The following is a 20,584-nucleotide window of genomic DNA, read 5'->3' on the forward strand; positions in this document are numbered from 1 at the left end:
TTACATATAAAATTTTAAATTACATTTGACTTTCTTTACGCCATTGAAATGTTCCCGATTTTACGCCAATACTTGAAGACCCCTGATTACTATTTGAAGATAGCATATTATTGGTTCGTCGAATCAATTGTGCTGCTGAATCAAACCGACTACGAATAAGACGCATTGCTGGATTTGTAGTAATGCCGCTACGTTTATTTTTGCTAAAAAATTCAATATAGTAAATAAAATAATATTTTTGAAAAATAAAAATAATTACCTTGATGAACTTGATTGATTCTCTTTAAGATTTCCCAAGATTATGCGCATGTGTGTGTCACGCGCGAAGTGATTATCTGGTAAAACAGACTTGCCACCTGAATTGCTGCTGGTTGCACCAATTGCGTTGCTATGATTACTGCCAGAAGCCCCAGCAATCTCATCAAAAACATTTATTGATGGTAACTGACCTGGTGAACTGAGCTCACTACTGGGTGAGTGTGGAGGTGTAGCATACAAAGGCGACATGCATTCCATGTCGTAGAGATCAGCTTCATTTGTTCCTATATTTGATGCTATAATATAAAAGAAAAGTTTATTTAATCGCAAAAGACGTAATTGATTTTGAAGCCCATTTAAATAGAGTTTAAATAAGCAATGACTAAAAAAATATATAAATGACTTCTGCTAAACGAGCATTCAACAGACCTAATGGTAAACTATAGATATAGTAGATACCCGAACATGTGAATAATTAATAAGTCTTATAGCCATATAGTTCTCATATGTTTATATTAGATATGTTCATATGCTCAGTTTAGTTGAATTACTTACCCAAATGATGCTCATTTAAATTGGGTAACATCTGCGAATGTCTTTGAGAGTGGTGTCCATGTGCACCTTTATGCGCTGCTGAAGCACTATTTTTAGCATTGATGATTGGCGCGTTTTGCACAAAAGGATTATTGCGAGAGTTTAATTTAGTTTGACGTTGCAATTGCTGTGTAAATGTGAGCGGTTGTTGCTAAAAAAGTAAAGAATATTTACATTCTAACCTGAAGATAATTGCGCTTAAAAACAAAAATAAAATACACTTACATCATTGCTGCTACCGGTGGATTGACTAGAAATTACACTTTTGCGCTTATGTAAACTGCTCGTATCCGATTGCATCGTATTCTGATAGAAATTATTTGAACTATGTGTAGAGCTCGAAGCATTCAATAGACTTGGTGGTTGCATGCTATTATTATTGTTGTTGATATTGTTTACTGTTGCCGTTGTTGCTGCGGAACATACCGATGATGAAGAATTATGTGGTGGAAATGGTACTGCACCAATGCCAAGATTCTGATGTGCTGGCAAAGATGGTGGTTGATCCGGTGAACGTAGCATATTTGCGTGGAATTTTGGTTCCATAGAGCTATTAGCTTCAACTGTTTATATAAATAGTTAATGAATAGTTAGTCAAAGTTAAGCAATTAGAATTTATCTCCAATAAAACTTTCTTACCTTTAGTATAGGTTTCAAAAATTTTTAATATATTTGAGCGATTTGACTTAGCTGCTAATTTAATAGGGGTGCGTCCACAATGATCAGATTTATAAGGATTCGCACCATATTTAAGCAAAGCAATAACACATTTATCATGTCCTTCCTGCGCCGAAATGCCTAAGGCGGTAGCGCCTTGTTTACAGGCGTGATCAGCCATAGCTCCAAAATATAATAAAATATTGATAACATCATGATTTCCCTGCCAAGCGCATGAGTGCAAAGGGGTACGTGCTTCCAAGTCCATGGCATTTACATCAGCATTACCTAGAACAAAAAAAGTTTTAATAAGTTTGTATTATATGAATAGTTATATTTACCTAATGTGATAAGTAGCTTAACCATTTCAGTGTGTCCTTGCCAAGCTGCCACATGCAGAGCGGTACGACCTTCGCTGTCGGGTATGTTAACATCCACATTAGTCATCTCCAACAAATACTTAACTATATCAAGTTTATTTTCAAGGGCCAATATATAGAGTGTAGTGCGAGAATCAGCATCAGTAGAGTTAACATCGCAACAGAATTTCAATAAATACTGTAGAGTATCGAGATGGCCTTCTAAACATGCTAGTCGGAATGCAGTTTTGCCATCATGCGCTTTCTGATCAACAAAAGTTGAGTGAATTTCTAATAACACTTGTACACATTTTGTGCGACCTTCCTGAGCAGCGAGATGCAAAGCAGTTTTGCCTTCGTTGTCACACTCATCAATTTTAGCACCCGATTCAAGTAATTGCAAGCAAACTTCATGAAAACCTTCGAAAGCAGAGTAATGTAAGGGAGTCCAACCTGCATTATCTCGATGCGTCTCATCAAGCCCACGATCCAGTAATTGTCGTACAGTCTCCACATTACCCTGTGCAGCTGCTATACTCAATACGGTTCGTCCCTCTGAGTCCATGCAATCAATACCACAACCCCAGAACAGCAAAAGTTTTACTACATTAGCATGACCAGCTGTACATGCGGCCCACAATGGTGTGCGACCCATAAAATCAGCAAGATCGGGATCGGCACCATTTTCCAAAAGTAACTCACACACCTCAGCATTACCCTCAAAAGAGCTCACCAATAACGGTGACATGCCGTCATTATCAAGTTGATCCGTATTGGCACCATGTTCCAGTAAAGTTGAAATAACTTTACTATAACCGGATGAGCCACAAAGTGCTGCTACACAGAGTGCGCTACGACCATCCAAATCCAAATGATTTACATCTGCACCATTTTCTAATAATATTTCCACAATATCATAGTGACCCATATAAGACGCCGCTATTAATGATGTACGTCCTTGCCTATCAACAGAATTCACATCAGCACCTGACTCTATTAGTATTTTGAGTATGTCTTCATGACCACTCCAAGCAGCTGCACGTAAAGCAGTACGTCCTTCTTTATCTGCTAAGTCAATTTTGCAAGACGGCTGCAATATGAGTAACTTAACCACTTCAGTGTGACCACCCCAAGACGCAGAACGTAATGGCGTCCATCCATCACGATCAGCGTGATTTACATCTATGCGTCGCATACGCCCGGTGCCATCATTACAGGGTTGTGTAAAATTTAAGAGCAACTTTACAACATCTAAATGGCCATTACGTGCGGCTATGTTTAAAGCAGTTTGACCATTATAATCTTCAATTTCAAGATCTATAGGACCTTTACAGGCATTTAATGCGCGCTCCAAGAGTTGATGATTACCATCGTTTGCAAGTATGTGTACAAGCGCTTTACCCTTGTGCAACTCGATGCGATTAGAATCAGAAAGTTGATGTAAAGCGCTTGAAGTATTTTCATCCTGACTTTCATTGGGTGGTTCACTTTTCTCTGATGGACTAGTAGGTCGTTGTGTCTCCAGCATGCACGATTTTTCACTTGAAATCAATAGATCAGCTAATTCGAAGTCAATATTTTGCGATTTTTCTGACAGTTCTGGAGACATAAGAGATGACTCACACGAATTCTGAAAAAAGACATGTTTGTTAATTAAACTCAATATCGTAAGAGATATAAAACAATATTGTATATAATAAAATACTATATATAACTGTGCATTTTATCAAATTAAGGGATTAATATAGTATGTGAATTCCTTGTGATTGAAAAAAAAAATTATTCTCTACGAACAGTTACAGCACGGTTCAATTATTCCTGCTTTTTTTAAAAAGTTGGAATAAGTAGCTATTACTGTGTAGGTCAGTTCTCATACTTTTTGAAATCCATAAGAGATATTCTACAAACCATATATAAATTGGAACTACTAATATTTATATAGCATCTGTGTTATATATTGTATAATGACTTATAATTATAATAATATGTCATACCTGTGATTCTGCATTGTTGATTCCAGTTTCAATTAACAACTTCAGAATTTTTGCATCAGTGGGAAGATTCGGTTTAAAGAAGTCACACAAGAACTGTGAAAATTCATCAGTTAGTTTACTAGTTAAAAATTTCTCGACCATTGCGCGGGTCTTGGGTAGAAAATTTGGATCATTTTTAAAATCATTTTCACAAAGCGAACAGCAGTTTAGTTGGTTAGTGTAAAAGCAATCGTTCAAGTTTAAACGTGATTCCAAAAGCATTAAAATCATGTCCAGACTCACATTACGATTAGTCAAGTACTCTCCTGACTTTATAAGATGATACACAAATTTACGCACGTTATTGGCGCAAAGCGTATCAGCTACAAGTAAATAATACATTGAGATCATAACGTGACCCTCGTTGACGTCACAAATAAATTTCTTTGTAGCGAATTTTACATCCACCAACCAATCTGAAAATGAATTGTGAAAGATTTTAAGACGCGTCTGTTCAGTATCGTAGGCGAGTATGTTCTTCATCAAATGTAGGCGTTTCTCAAATTCATCTGTGTCAATCGTATAGTTATGTGTGCGTAGGCAATTAAATAGAAACAACTTGTCCACGTAGCCAGAGGAAGCTAGTAACACATTAAGTAATGGTCGTATTTTCATGTATTGCTTCTTATTGAAAGACTTCTGACATATGTACAAATAGAGACCATTCAGGGTACATGGAATTAATTTGATTTCACGGAAGCTGAAGAAATTTTCTTTGATACCATTTAGTACCTTTTCCAAGTACAATATACAACCGTTTGATTTAATATAGAGTTGATGCAATGATTCAATTATTTCTTTGGTTAGCATTATGCTATCCTTGAAATCCGAATTTAGACGATTAATAATGTACTCCTGTACATCTTTAACCACGTGTGACTTACGTAGATCATCAAGTGTTATTTTCTTAAATCCGGTAAACATTTTAGTTATTTGTTTGGTTTGCTTTTTGGTAGTACATACTAGGAACAACCATTTCGGAAATAGATGTATGTGATTCGATAACAGTTCAGCTACATTTCTGCTCTTGTGGTGCGTTGTTGTACCACGTCCACCTTTTAGAGTTGAAATCAAATTACCTTCATTGATATAATTCTCATCTATTGAATCTATCAAAAGGAGTAATGCAGCTTTGGGTGGTGTTAGTTCTAATAATGGGAACAATAAGGCCTTCTTAAAGCATTCGTCAGGATTTTTCTCTATATTATCCACATTTAAACATTCAAATATTTCAGGATTTGATAGTAACATTTCGTAATAGCCATCAGCAATAACAGTACGACAGCTCTTTGGTTTTGGTAGCGGTGGTGGTAATGTGTTTGTGTTTGATGATTCTATAGGGTGTCGATATTTCTCGGTATCAGTTTTAATAGATGCAGTAATATCTGTATTTTGTGCGGCATTCGGGCTTTTATCGAAATCAATTAAATTCTCTGTCAATTCTTTATTTTTTTCATTCGTTGCTTCTTTTTCTTTGTAATCATTAAATATATCTTTTTCAGCCTCTGGTTTATCTTCGTTGTCTTCGCGTTCGTTTGTTTCTTTGGATATTGTTTCTTTTTCTTCGTCGGCATTATCATCGTTAATTGCTGCTTCTATCTCATTCTTAAGTTCTTCACTTACAAAATCGGCAATATCCTCACCTCCTCCTTGTTGTATAGCATTGCCTGAGTGTGTAGGAGTAGCTACTACTTTCACTGGAGATGCCACTGCAGTTGGCCGTCCTAGTTTTACTGGTATTTTAGATTTTTTCCCTGGACTACACTTATTTGAAGTTGATGGCGATTCTTTCTCTTTATCTTTTTCTCTACCTTTTTCTCTTTCTTTTTCAATATCTTCTTTATGTGCTTTCTCTGTGTCGTTGTCCTTATCTTCACTTGGTTCTCTTGTGCTATTTTTGGGTGGATGTGTGCCATAATTATATTTTTTTATTTCTTCAATCGGTGTAGTTAGTTTTGCATCACCAGCCGGTTCAGATTTTTGACGAACTATACCTATATTTGATTTGTGACTGGTTGAGGTACGCCTTTCATTAAAGTTCGTAATGCCATTCTCATAATCCGCAGCGCCACGTTTTAACTCTGCAATAAGTATTTCCTCTGCATTTTCATCTAAAGATATGTTATTCATAGCCTCGTCTAATTTTGATTCTTGTTGTTGTGCTTCTTCTTGCAGAAATGATAAGCCCTCATCAATAATTCTTTGATTATCTTCTTTAGTTATCATCGAGGAATGGCTGAGTATTTGTAGTACTATTTTGCGTATAAATAGTGATAAACTATGGCAATCTGGATTTTGGGATTCAATAAGATAACATGCAAGTAGCTTACGATTTAAAATGCCTTTTGTGCCTGAATTTCCATTCATAATTGCTTGGCATATAGACGTTTTGCCTGAACCATTAGAACCCAAAACAAGACAACCATTGTAAGAAGAGCTTGAAATCGCTGAAGCTTTTGCTCGGCTAGACATGAATCCGCCACTTAAAGCTTCAGTCTTAACACCACCTGCAGCACCGAGTAAGCCGGGCATTGATTTTTTACCTGCTGTACGTTGTTCCAAACACACGGCAATCTTCTTTAGTACCCACTCTCGGTGTATATAGACTGTGGCGTTGCAGCGTATTGTACTTTGAATGCTATGAGTGCCATTTGCCACAAGACCATTAACTTCTTTGTCAGGTGATGCCTTCTTTTGCATAAACACTTCCAAATTTTCTGTGGTCCCTTCAAGTGGAGCTGTTACAATTTCTGTATTTGCAGTGGCATTCGTTTCATTTTGAGGAGTAAAATTGGTAGCTATAACTCGTTCATTACCATGTGTCGATTCTATTGGAAAGTTTTGTTGAACTAAGTTGGCGAAGTGTTCCTCACGTGCCAAATTGGAAAAACTAGCATTTGGACAGTCTCGTCCAGAAATTTCTAATTTCTTTTGTAACTGTGTTGTGTCTTTTAAAAAGTTAAGTATACGTCTATCTTCCAATTGATGATTAGGTGTGCCCGTACTTGGTAGCGGTGGTAATGATGATGGTTGTTTCGTGTACCCTGTACTACCGACCAAAGCACTCGATGAGCAACCTTCAACTGTATTATCGTCGTCTTCATCTAAATCTGTAACTGGTATGGTGTTGCCATTACGAGTGCACATGCGATTTGTATCCTTGGAGTTGAGTGGTTTGTATTCCATTAAATTTGATAATTTCGCATCATTACTAGCAGATGAATCATGTTGAGTTACGCGTCCTTGTGAGCTATTATACCGACTACGCTCACCGCTTTTATAGCGATCTGATTTGCGTAAGGGCGTAGCGTAGAGCATTTCTTTGGGAATATTGCTGACTGCGTAGTGTTTATTGCTTTGTTGCTGCTGCGGTGACTGCTGTTGGTGTTGGTGATGATGTTGATGCTGATGCTGCTTGTTGTTTGGTGTTGAATTTGAATTAGAATTGGAATTTATGTGCACATTCTGATTGCTGATATTATTCAGCAACAATTGCTGGGAAATTACATTATTCGCCATATTGTTGCCAGCTGTTTGTGCGGTTTTCTGTTGTTGTATTTTCCGTACGGACTCATTGTACATGGCCTGGCAAGGCAAATTTTCGTATATGTCATTGCGTAAATTATCATTATCAGGATGTTTGGACATTTTTGTGCTTTAAAAATTATAAATAACAGCAGACTTCAGTGGAAGTTCAAAAAATTGTTCTCCTGTTGACACTTTACGTTTTTCCTTCTTTAAAATTTATGATTCTGATCTTTAGGTTACTTATATCATATATATATCATGTCAAAGTGTGGACAAGTGTTGTGCGTTCCTGAAAATATTCAATAAAAAAACTTAATTAGCAAAATCTTGTATCATGTAAAAAATATACACTCATAATAAGTTTATCATTTTTGAAAGAATAACAAATATTTTTTTACTAATTTCGTTTGCATCATTATTTCTTTATATTCTCATAGAATTTAGTAAAATTTCCACACATCCTGCAAACAATTGACCTTATTTTCGCTTAAAAATTACTTCAGTGCCTCTGGTTATAGAGCAGCTCACACATTTTTCCACACTTCTTACTATTTTCCAGCGTGAAAGAACATATATGCAAAGCTGTTCCTTGCTTCATATATTCTGTTTACCTATTTGTAGTTGAGTTTAGTGTGTGTAAAACAACCATTTTCATGTCGTTATCGTCCTTACGTCCTGATTCAATGTTTACTTGACTTTTGCTAGCAAACTAATGATGTGTGAAACGAAACGTATGGTAGGTTTCCAACTACAGTACACTTAAAAAAACTTTTGCAACTCAATACAAACAGTTTAAGTATTGTTTTAACGCTCGAAAATTCATTGAAATTGTTTTTCCTTTAGGAACAAATTTTAGATTTAGGTGGGTTATATATTAAATCACAGATCGCTAAGCAAAAGGGGCTAAACTGTTTTTAGGATTGAACTTTGAAGTACTTTGAAGAACAATCTCAAACAGTTCATGTGTGAAATGTCACTATTTTAAGTTTCTTTTTAACTATAAAAACAGAAAAATGTGTCTCTTACAGAAGGGAATATTTATCAAAAGAATTAAGTAAAATAGTTGATGCGAGAGTAGAAGGACGAAAAAGGACCCAATTAGTTTCGTGGTCTAGAATCCTTCATTTCAGTGAGGCCACTTGTTGGACGGTGCGCTGTCCCAACGTCCCACCATAAGTATTAATGAGTGAGAGGGAGAAAGAGAGAAAAAAAAAGCAGAAAAAAGAAATAAGTGCGAAAAATAGAGAAAAGAAATGAGAGCGAAAAATAGAGACCCGAAATGAGAGGGAGAGAGAACTACTGAAACTCAGTCAAAGGGAGATAGAAAGAATGAAACTAGGTCAGGGATAAGGATAAGATAAGAGATGAAATGAGGTGGAAGAAAAAAGAGATAAGAAGTGAAAAAGAGAAAAGGAGAATTAAAGTTAGAACGATAGAGAGAGAGAAAGAGAAAAACAAATTCAAAGAACGAAAGAAAGCGAAAAACGAAATCGGACAAAGGAGAAATAAACAGAGATAGAGTGTGTTTAAGAGATAAAGGAAAAAAGAAAGAGAAATTTAGCTCAAAGTGATAAACAAACACACTTTGATATCACAAAAAATATCAATTAGGTAAGACAATCTATTTAAACATTTTTGTAGTGATGTACTGCAGCCTACCTATTGTGGTAGGTTACAAAAAATTCTGCCATCTAATTTATAATTTAGGCAGACAGCTATTGCTAAACTTTATATGGTTTAGTTTAAGTATCCAAGTTTTTTTTCCACCAAAAAAAAATGTGACCCCGATCAAAGCTACAGTCATATATGACTATGAAAATATGACTTGAGGTTTCATACATCTTCAAGCAGACACAACAGGATGGAGATGATGCGCGTTATGATGACCAGTATTTCTGTATTTGATATCCGCACCGCTTTGTATAATGAAACTATTTGAGTCTCTCATGGATGAATAGATGAATTTCTTAATTTATGCTTACAGTTAAGTCAGTGGTTTCTGGTATCGTCATAGGTATGAGATGTTTCAGCGATAATCAACTTTATCTGTTATTATTGTTGACTAGCTAGATTGGTGCTATCTATATAAAGGAGTTAAATACAGATTTTTTTTGTCTTACATATAGATAGGTAGCGTGACAGTCGACAATTGCAACAGGACTCACCCTATTGAAGTGGCCAGGTTTCTCCGCCTGCATCCAGGATGACGGTTTATATATACCTCCTTCACAACTCTTCGACATCCTTCTTTCCCCCCTCTCCTTAATTCACCCTCTAACTTTCATCCTATTTCCCTACTCATGTAAACGTCTTGTATTTCCTTTCATGTTTATCTGCTTACAGGTCCCGGCGGGTTACAACAACAACAACAACAATTGCAAAACACATAAACATATTGATCCGTATAACACCGAATCCTATTAAAGGAATCTATCGCTGTTCTCGGCAAAACCAACCACAGAACCTCGTAAAATATCAAAAGAGGGCATAAGTTTGCCTTTTCTAGTATACTTATGTGAGTTATGCATAAAGCTGGACAGTCGCAGAGAAATTGCTTAATTACCTCCTACCTTCTCCCTATTCATGTCATGACAACTCCTATAAAAATCGTTTCAGAGAGTATAATGACTTATTGCCAGTCAGACAGGGACCTGCTGTCACCATCAGGACGGCAGAACTTTCGTAACTATTTAATTAGCAAATGAATAAGTAACTAAATTTATCTAAGTTAACTTCTCAAGTAGTTTGAATCTATAAAACTATTACTCGGCAAATTTGGATTTCATAGTTGGTTACTATTTTTCTTGTAATTTTTCTCCCTATTTTGGATGTTGTTTTTGCAACGCATAATGTATTCTCTCAAATTCATGCACATTCATTTTAATTATTTCAATATGAAAAGCGCAATTACCTTAATTAAAAGTGGTAAATGCCATGAATTCATGTGCATTTTTAAATTAAAATAGTTTATTTTTAAAATGTAACTAATTTTTTATGGCAGACATTGAAAGCTTTCACTGGCTAAAGCTGACCAAAAATGATTTATGGTGTTGATAAAATGATGCTGAACAGGAAGTAGTTGTTTGCTCATATGGACAGTATCTGTAACAGCAGCTTTGCAACTGTGTATGTATATATGTATATATAGTTGTGGCTTGGACACTGTTTACTATGCAGCACAAAATGTATAAAAAGTTTAATAAATTACCATAATGTGCAACTAACTCAGACGTAAAATCTTATGACTACGTGAATTGGAAGGAAACCAACTAACCAACCAAACAGAGTCAGAATTGAAAGTCAACAACAGAAGCCAAAAGGGCAGAATATATATATATGAAGGAAAAGAGATAGTGAAAAAAAGATGCACATAACAAGTAAAGTTCAAATTCTTGTTACCCAAAAAAAAAAAAATAAAACCAAAATGGTAAGGTGCATTCGCTCAGTCACTGGCCGACTAACAAACGGAAAATGGAACAGTCAAATGCATTTCCTTTGCAGGAAGCAGAAGCTTCGTTGTCAAGTCCTGTGGTAATGCAATTATTGATGATGCTAAAGCTGCTATGAATATCAAACGATGTAAACCTAACGACTGTCGTGGTGTAACTTTGTTGTTGACTACTGAATTTGCATGGGTGTATTATGGGGAAAGGATATCACCGAGTATCCATGAGTTCCTTTATTTGTTATTGGGGTGTGATGTAATCATATGTGTGGTTTACTTTTCAACCATTTTCAATACGATTCAAATAATTTTATTTTAAATATTTTTGTTATTGTAATGGCTCTGTGAGCTTGATAAATTGTAGGACAATACTGTATGCATAAGTGAAAAGGATGCACTGTGGCGACTAAAAACTGATAACGAATAAATTGCAAAAGTTGTAGTTGTGATGCGTCCATAATGTAATGATGAACGTAACTTGTGAGTGTCTGCGGGCAAGAAATATTTTATCAAATGATATATGCAAATGATTGCACTGTGAAATGCAAATGCATTATTAAAAATTTTTTTTTTATACAGATAAATAAATTTCCATGTGTTCCAGAGAGATTTTTGCTTCAGGAAAAGATTATTTTCTAATTTTCGTGTGTGTAAATCCTTCAATGTTTAGTCAAAACTTATGGAAGTGAATATTTTTTGTGTGATTTTGTGCTTTGAAATATTTTTTGAGTCTGCTTGAGTAATTTTATTTTACATTCCTTGATTTATGGTCTTAGCAATCGTCCGTCTTGCAAATATTCTTAGGATTTACTTTGAAATATCAAAGCTTCATCATTTACTCGTTAGAGTTTTCATTAAAAATATTGAGAAAAGAAATTCTCAATAATAATTTCTTTGTGAAAAAAATATTACATACAGAAATTGATTTGAAATATATTGTACATACTTATAATAATATATTTTATAATGAATAAAAATTATTAAAAATATAAGTAAATGTTAGAATAAATTTTTTTGTGGTGTCCGGTAAGTAACGAAATCTACAGTGTGAGACTTGAACCCATATCTTAAAATCTTGATCTTGAAAATATCCTAGCTATCAAACTGTAAAAGATTTCGAGCGGAAATTGCATTCCAGTAATCAAGAGATAAAGAGTTGTATTTGAATTTACAAATTTATAATGTTAGCATTAATTTTTTTAAACTATTTTATTTAATGTAGTTACCTAAAACTTTATAGAATCCTTTACTTTATTATTTTAAAAAATATTTATATTTCATATATATATATATTAGGTTTGATGGAAAGTATATAGGGGAGTAGTCGTTGGGATCACATGTGATGAGACACAAACATTGTTTTTTCAATTTGTTTTGTCTTTTCATCTCTGATCCCAGTGACTACTCTCGTACATATATTCCACCAAATTTATTATATATATTTTTTAAAATAACAAAGTAAAAGATTCTATTAATAAGTGGGTATTGAGAAAGAAATCTTTCTTTGCAGCTTATATAAGTTGAAGAGTTGAAGAAAGGTAGAATCGGTAATACATGGTTTCCCATGTTCACGTACTTTCTGCTCAAAAAGTATCCGGATTTTGTTGTTTGTTAACAACTCCTTAAGTAATAGACTTTTTTCAAAAATTTTTGTTATGTTGGCACACCCTTTCTTTACATATGGTACAAATTTGAGCGCCATCTGTCAATTAGTTTGTTTACAGCAGCTGTTAATGTGAGACTACCTCAAGTGCATTTAGCGATTTTTACTGTGGAAAATTCTTGTTGTACGCGATTTTTTGACCAAACACGGCACCACTGTCATCGCTCAGGCACCACATTCGCCAGATCTGGATCCGTGCGACTTTTTTCTGTTCCCGAAACTCAAATTGCCCCTTCGTGGTAAGCGTTTTGAGTCGATTTAATCGGTAAAAGAGAATTCGCTGAATGAACTAAAAGCGATACCTTCACGGGCCTACGAAAAGTGTATGGAAGATTGTGTTAAGTTGGTTTTAACTATACTTGATCTGCGTGTTTGATATAAGTACATATTGATGAATATATGATATATCTTAAATATGCTTTTATATATGTTTCTCTTTAATGCACGTTTGGTAACAAGCCATAATTTCTATCAAAGATCTATTTATTTTTAATATTAAATACAATTCTTTTTGTAACTTTGCAACTTCAATAAAATATAGTAGTTCTTACATTTTTACGTTATTTGTTTACTATATTTTCTATTATTTTATTGCAATCTTTAAATTTGTGTTCTTACAGACTTTTTTATAAATAAGCAGAATAACTTTCTTTTTGAAAAAAAAAGATATAAATATGTCATACTTGTTTGGGAGGAAATAGAGTTTTAAGATTTATTATTCTCGTATCGTAAATAGAAATTATACATCATTCCTCCTTGAAGATTATCTAAAGTTTTTTTTTTTGTACTTCATATTTTGTTTTTGTTTTTTTTATTATATTTTTTTTACAATTTAAATATACTCACATATTGTATGTATAGTACATATTTCACATACGAAGAACACAATTTATTTTCCAATGGTTATAATAAATAATTGTGTAGGTGCCCTTAGTACCAATTTCAGATGCATAATTTATATACCAGTAAATTTGTTGAATTGTATATTTTAGCACAAATTTCTTGTGTTGAGTTCGTAAGGGAAGCACTTCAAAGTAGGACTTTTAACACTTAGTACATAAAAAAAATATTTGTAGGCAGTTGGAACATACATTTTTTCGATACAAATGAGCAAAGTTTCCACACATTCACAAAAAGTGGATCTCAAGGGCGTTTAAGGTACTTAAGTAAATAAAAACTTTTCGTCTTATTTCTTACTGTTGAATCATAAATCAAAGAAATATGTATCAACGTTGCTTACGTGCTCAATCCAATATAATATGTTATATGTATCCATATAAAACTACGGAAATTTAATAGAATATTTAAAAGGCAAAAATTACGTCAGCACGCTAAGTAACCGTAAAAGGAATACGGGAATATGTGGTCCGTCTATGGTTACAATACCATGTATACCATATACATACCATGTACGGAAGCTATTCGCGTTCGCGGTCATGTGTTATTTTTCATTCATGAAAAAATTGTATGAGGACAACATAAAATAAAAGCAAATTACGAAAACAGGATAATATTTAATACTCACACGAAATACAATAAAACCGAGTATGATAAAACTATATTACATATACAATATCATATATATGTATATATATGTTTGTAGGTGTGTATGGAAGTAAAAATATGCATATGGATCTATTTAAATGTGACACCAGTAAATACAATAATGCCGCGAGCTTAAAGCTCGGTAATTTTCACATCTGTTTCAATTATGCAGATGGCTACAAACCAACAAAACGGCAAAATAATAAAGCAAATTGCATGAGATATTTGCTGTTGATTTTTTAAACTTTTCTCATTTGTTTTATGTGAAACAAGATATTTTTTATTAAATAAATTTTGGATTTAATCATATAAAAAAAAAATATATTTTTTTCCTTTTGAATTAAAACAATTAAGTGTCAACAGTTAATAAATTCTTTTTTGTTACGTTACTTGTGAGTATTTATTGTAATTTTTATGGTTTATTATTTTATTTTTTAAATTAATAAATAAATTAAAGAGGAATAATATTAGCTTTATTATTGAAAATATTTATACTTAAATTTTTCATGAAAATTCTCATGCCTAACGGCACTATTATTCGTTTCTTGACCATCTGGTCGCTGATGCATTGCAACAGTGCATTTCAATAAAGACCGACAGTAGCAGAACAAAGAAATACATTGTAAAACCGGTTTCAGCTACTTTTTTTTAGTATGTTTAGTAGTCTTTCTTAATGAAATCGTCTTTATTTACATTCCTATTGCGCGTAAAGTTTCCATTACAATAGGGATAAGGGCTGGTTGAGTAAAAGAAGAAAAAAGAAGAAGAAAAAGATAAAGAAAAAAGAAGAAAAAATAAGTAACAAGGTAAATGCAAAAACTATGTACAAAAAAAATTACAAATTTGTAAAAACAGCGATGTTGTTCTCTTGTGAATGTATTAAAGGAGTTGGTACAAAATTTAGATAGAACTAGAAATATTGTTAGGTTTGCAGATGAGGATGCTGCTGATAACAATGTAAATAAATTGCTATATAAAGAAGCGAATGTGGATATGAAGGACAAACCATATATATATATATAAATATATATAAATAAGTATTCTAGATGCGCTTAAAAATCGTTCGTTTCAACCTTAGTAAGCCTAGTAAGAGTTGTAAAAATCCAAATTTCAGGGTTTAACAAGCCTAGAATTTTAAAATTCATCGGACCTACGTCGAGTCAAATGCAAAGTTATCCGTTACAGCATAGTAAAGAGCAGAAACTGTTTACTAATAAGATTTCTAAAAATCTGAGATTTGTGGACTCAGCAAGTTTCGAATTTTTAAAACTCACCGGGTTCAAGTCGAGTCGAGCTAAAAGCAAATCGTGTATATAAACACAGTTACAGGAAAATGTTCAACAATTCAATGGAAGTGCATTGGGAGCTATGTAGCGCAATACCCGATATATAGTATATAGTGTCAATAAAGTTATTAACAATATACATGCCCTAAATCAAAAAATTTATGTCACAATTCGAATGCAAACAAAGAAGAAGAATAACTAAATGATGTTTTGAAGCTTTATAAAATCTTAAATTTTTCGTATAAAAGAGTATGTAAATTATTATGTCAGTCCCACCGTAGGTACTATAGGATTCACATAAACCATAGGTCCGTTGTGATAACATTGGGAAAAATTTTTACTGCTTTTACAGCATCCTTTAACGGAATCATCTGGTTTCGAATAAAAATCTTTAAAGAATTGTAAGGATAACTATTTCCAATTCTGACATATTGCTCGCAGTAGATAACTTTCGATCAGATAATTCTTTGTTTGATGAGAACGGAGTGTTTCACACCCTCATACTGACAGCTTTTAAAGAATTCTCTACTGCTGACATCTATCCTTATCGCGTGTTTACAATGATCTGTAAGGACGGAATTTCACTACTTCTTGTTAAATTTAAAAGCACGTTTGTACTTTTTGACGTAATATTTGGGCAAAGCTATGTGTTATGTGATAGGTTTGTTCTATGCAAAAACCGACAGCCTGCCTTATTTAGCACTATCTAATCTCAGAGTAATTACTAACCGCAACGGTCCTCAACGGCCGCGTTCGGAATGTATTCTGTTCGGTTAGGGTCTGTTGCAGCGCAAAAGATCAAACTGGTCGCAGTGCTTCGCTCCTTTGGGAGCTAGTATCCCGTTCATTCCTATTTCTAGTAACCGCACGGGGCGGTACGCAGAGCTTAGATCAGTCATTGAATAATCACGATGCTTATGAGGAATAAGCAAATTAGTTAGTGAGATGGGTGGGACTTTGCAGGAAGCTATCAAAGCTATCAAAGAGTAAAAGTGCCCAGATGCACTAACTCGGAAAAGGTTCTACTTTAGAATGCTTTTTATGTTTTAGTCATTTATGGATTTTGCAATTGTTATTTGTCTAATAAGACGCCTAAGGAAACAAAGTGGGATGTTTATTTTTAATTGCATGTATCGATGCATATACATATCTAAATGAAGAAGTCATGACCAGTCATTGTATTTTAATATATTTTGATGAGTAAACGAGCATTTAATTTTATAGTGGAATAAACATTAATATAACAATATGTATAATTAATTGCTTGAAGCTATTGTGTTTACAAATAACTTAATAAAATTCATATATTTTGTGCTGAAAACTATTTCGAAAACAAATTTATTATTTTAATTTGAATTTGTGCAGCAGGTGACATTTTATGTCTGCATATATGCATATTTGAGGAAATAAAATTGCAAGTCAACTATGTTTTTTATGAAATATTTTCATAAAAGTACAATTGAATTAAATAGAAGTGTGAATAAACTAGTTGAAACCAAATATGAAAAAAGATATTAATTTAAATAAAAGTGAAATAAAATCATACAAAAAAAAAATCGAAATTTTTAAATCAAGTTTAAATATTTTAACAGAATCTGTATGGCAATACGTATACTTTGATGCTGGTGGCTTAATGCCTAAAGGATAATAAAAGGATTCCGTAATAAAATAACTGTAGCAGTCACGTCATCCCACAATTTCATGTATTTGGTTGATGAAAAGTTTGATATGTAAAAAATAATGAAAAAATGAAATAAAACATTATATATCTACACCTGCACATTGTATATATGAAAAGTTTTAACAACATTTTTAATGGCATATCTCACAAAAAGTTTGGAATTTGAAAAACGTTTCTGCAGCAAATATTTGTTAAAAATAGAAAGTTTAAAAAGTTTCCAAATATTTTTATATTTGTGTAAGATTAAAAAAATTTTTATTATGTTTAAAACAAAATCAACTTGTTTAGTTAAAGTTTTCAGTTTAAATTCCGGTTCCTATTCTCCACAATTTAATATTAAAAATGTAATAATTCAAAAAAGGTAATGCTTTGCCTTTTTTTGTATCTAAGTGAATTTTTTCCATTAACCATGTTTTTTATGCTCTCGACAATTGCTAATATAAAAAAACGTTAAAAAAAACAATCTCCCTACATAAGCCACAGTCTATTTTTCCTGCCAACACGTTGTCCTATCTGTTAGCAAATTGTAATGCAACGGCCTAAAGGTTGACTATGGAACGAGTAGTAGATAAGACTATAAAAGCTAAAAAAAAATATATGTACGTAATGTTAAATTGCACTATAAAATGCTGGAAAGGTAAACATCAAGAAACCAGTATAGAAAACATCACGTTTTCTTATTATGCTGCATTTGGCACATTCTGCAGTATTCTCTTTACCTCTACCTTTTGCTGCAACTAAAAGAAGCATTATGTGTGCATTTAATACTACCAATTTTCTTACTTCAGTTCACTTTTACACTTTTTTGTTCGCTCCAGAACAGACATATCACCTATGCACATCTATTCCACTATTAAAGCACAGTTTTAGTGCTATTTAGCTACTTTAGTTGACGTTATTTGTAAGATGCTTTCATTCATTGATGAGCACAAATGTGTTACTGGAGTAAAAGCAGCGACTGAGCGTAAAGTATCTTAAATAGTGCCATTTGCAACGAGCTAAGTAAAGCATTACTCGAATTACATGCATTATTATGTTTAACCATGTGGTGCATTTATCAACATAATGTAAAGATTAATTTTGTAAGTGACTAGCAGTGACTTCAAAAATATGGATTTTAAAGTTTTAAGAACACACGTTTTTCATAATGATTTAACTAACTTATACTAATCAGAAATAATATCACTCATACGCTATGTGGTGTGGTGCAATTCAAGAAATAAAAATATGATTGATGATATGTAAAAAAGAAAAATCATTTCATATAACAAGTTGTCATGCTGCTTTACTGCTATAAAACGTATAAAATTAGTTAAAATATGACAAACTATAAATTTGAACTTAAGTAACATACATATGTTAAGACAGCAAACGATGTGGACACAACTTAATTTAACAAAACCAATTTGTATTATTGGATATTTGGATATTTTAAGAAAAATTCCTTATATACCATAATTAATAAAAAAAACCAAACTTAATTTGGATACAAAACAAAATACTGCTTGCTGGAACCAAGATCTGAATCAAGCCTTCGCAATAAAGTTCCGTTGTACAAGTCTACTATAACAAAGGTCTAGACATAAGTAATGCAGCTGTGAGAAACACCTAGTAGTTCTAATATAGAAAAATTGAAAGATTTTCAATCAGTCGTAAAAATATTTTAAAATCCAATATTTCACCCAAATAAATTAGTTACGCAGGGTCCTCGGTTTGTGCCTAATAAAAGAAACCTAGAAAAGCAAACAGAACTGCAAATCTATTAAAGTACTAATCTAGACATAAGCAATATAGTTGCACACTTAGTAACTCTAAAGTAGAAATATCTCAAAATCTAATATTTAATCTAAAACGCTAATAATAAAAATAATAAAATAAAAGAAACTTAGAAACGCAAATAAGGCTGCATATAGTAATATAGTAGCCTTATAGTAATATTGCTCGACGGGCACTGAGGTGGAATTCGGAACAGTCTAGAAAGTAGTTACGCCAGATCATGAATGCGAATTTAAGGATGTGATTGAATTGAATAATTGAATAATCACGTGAGATGAGTGAGACTCTGCAGTAACCCCCCAACTATCAAAGTGTAAAAGTGCCCAGATGCACTAACTCGTAAAAGGCTCAACATTAGTATCCAAATCTCCAGTTATCTACTTATTGGAGCTTCGTCACTGCCATGGCTCCATAATCACTTACATGTACAAAAACAAAAATGTATATACTTAGCCCCACAGAACTATAATCTCTATAATCGCACTCAGATGCATACTCGACCCCAATTCTCAATTAGAACTATATAATTAAATAACTTTATAAATACAAAAAGGAATAGTTCAGAGCTTTTGGGAACTCTGAGGAACCTCAGTTTTCAGTAAAAGTTTACTGATTATTCATAAGGTGAACTACCATAAATACATTTTCAGTTGGGTTATTTCTGTATAAACATTCAAATAAATTTTCTTTCCAGATAATATTGTTTTCGACTGGGTGCTCACTTTCATGTGTAAATATTCTTATGCTCGTATCTAAGAGCACAAATGGCATGACACAATGTTACAATTTTTCATTAGAAAAAATTCATTAAACTCAAGAAGTTACTGGTATGCAAATTTGACATTATTTTAATACATTGTGTGTATATTGTATTTTTGTTTAATAGAAAATTTTATATGTAACACGTACAACAATGTGCATTGTCATACGACACATGCACTCAACAACCAGTGCGAACCCACGTCGGATTCAAGTTGAATGCATATTGCAGGCAGGAAGAAAAATAGAAAGGAAAAGGAAAGTTGCGCTCGAATCGCTTAAAGTTGCCTACCATAATGTCCTGTAAGTGTAATGCATTTTCGCACGTAATGTTGACGTGTTCTATCTCAAAGCGTGTTTCCGTTGCTATTCTTAGACACTTCTCTACTCCCGCCGCAGTCCTCACTCTTATGTTATCACATAATTTTAACTTTCATATTGCATTATAACTTTTCATGCCTGCATGTGTTTGCTTAAAGTATTCATATGCGGATGCAGTGATTCACTTGAGGGTATTTTCAGATACTTTATTTGATGGAAAACTGATTTTTAAGTTGCAAATTAAGATTTTGAAAGCTTTATGGAAAGCGGCTCTAACTATGTTTCTTGCTTCTAGGCAAATTATATATTCTATGCATTATAATGTCTGTAATTATTCTCAGCTAAAAAGAAAAATAGTTTCATAATCAGTTTTTTATATTAAATTTGCATTAAAATTGGCAAATGTGCTCAAGAGATTGACAGTTCCATGATAAACTGTGTAGTGTTGAGAGTTCAATTTTATTGTTAATAGAGACTCTTATGCAAATGTGTCATATTATTATGTAGATAAACTTCAGATAATAGTTTAAGAATGGACTATTAGTATCTTATTGGGAATATGTATTTTAAAGATAACGGAATATCGAAGATCATATTCAATAATAAATATTCTTTACCTAGGACGTGTTTTGAAGTCATTCAAGGTGTCCTCTGATCAGATATTTCTGCAGTCGAATTA

At 33.1% G+C, this 20,584-nt stretch overlaps 2 protein-coding genes across 2 annotated transcripts in view; both read right to left on the reverse strand.

The window, feature by feature from the left end:
• The window catches only part of LOC119676774 (tyrosine-protein phosphatase 99A-like), a gene marked incomplete at its 5' end in the record, with an annotated part of 569,905 nt that overhangs the window by 110,199 nt on the left and 439,122 nt on the right, over positions 1–20,584 (reverse strand). The window lies entirely within an intron of this gene.
• Positions 20–7,712, reverse strand: LOC119680877. The gene is made up of 7 exons (XM_038093885.1): positions 3,863–7,712; positions 1,851–3,498; positions 1,492–1,797; positions 1,078–1,415; positions 814–1,003; positions 260–554; positions 20–203 (listed from the first exon to the last, which is right to left on the reverse strand). Exons 1-7 carry the CDS (start codon positions 7,547–7,549, stop codon positions 20–22), a joined length of 6,648 nt encoding a protein of 2,215 aa, XP_037949813.1. The 5' UTR covers positions 7,550–7,712.

The sequence above is a fragment of the Teleopsis dalmanni genome, chromosome 2, assembly GCF_002237135.1.
Source record: "Teleopsis dalmanni isolate 2A chromosome 2, ASM223713v2, whole genome shotgun sequence".
Lineage (NCBI taxonomy): Eukaryota > Metazoa > Arthropoda > Insecta > Diptera > Diopsidae > Teleopsis > Teleopsis dalmanni.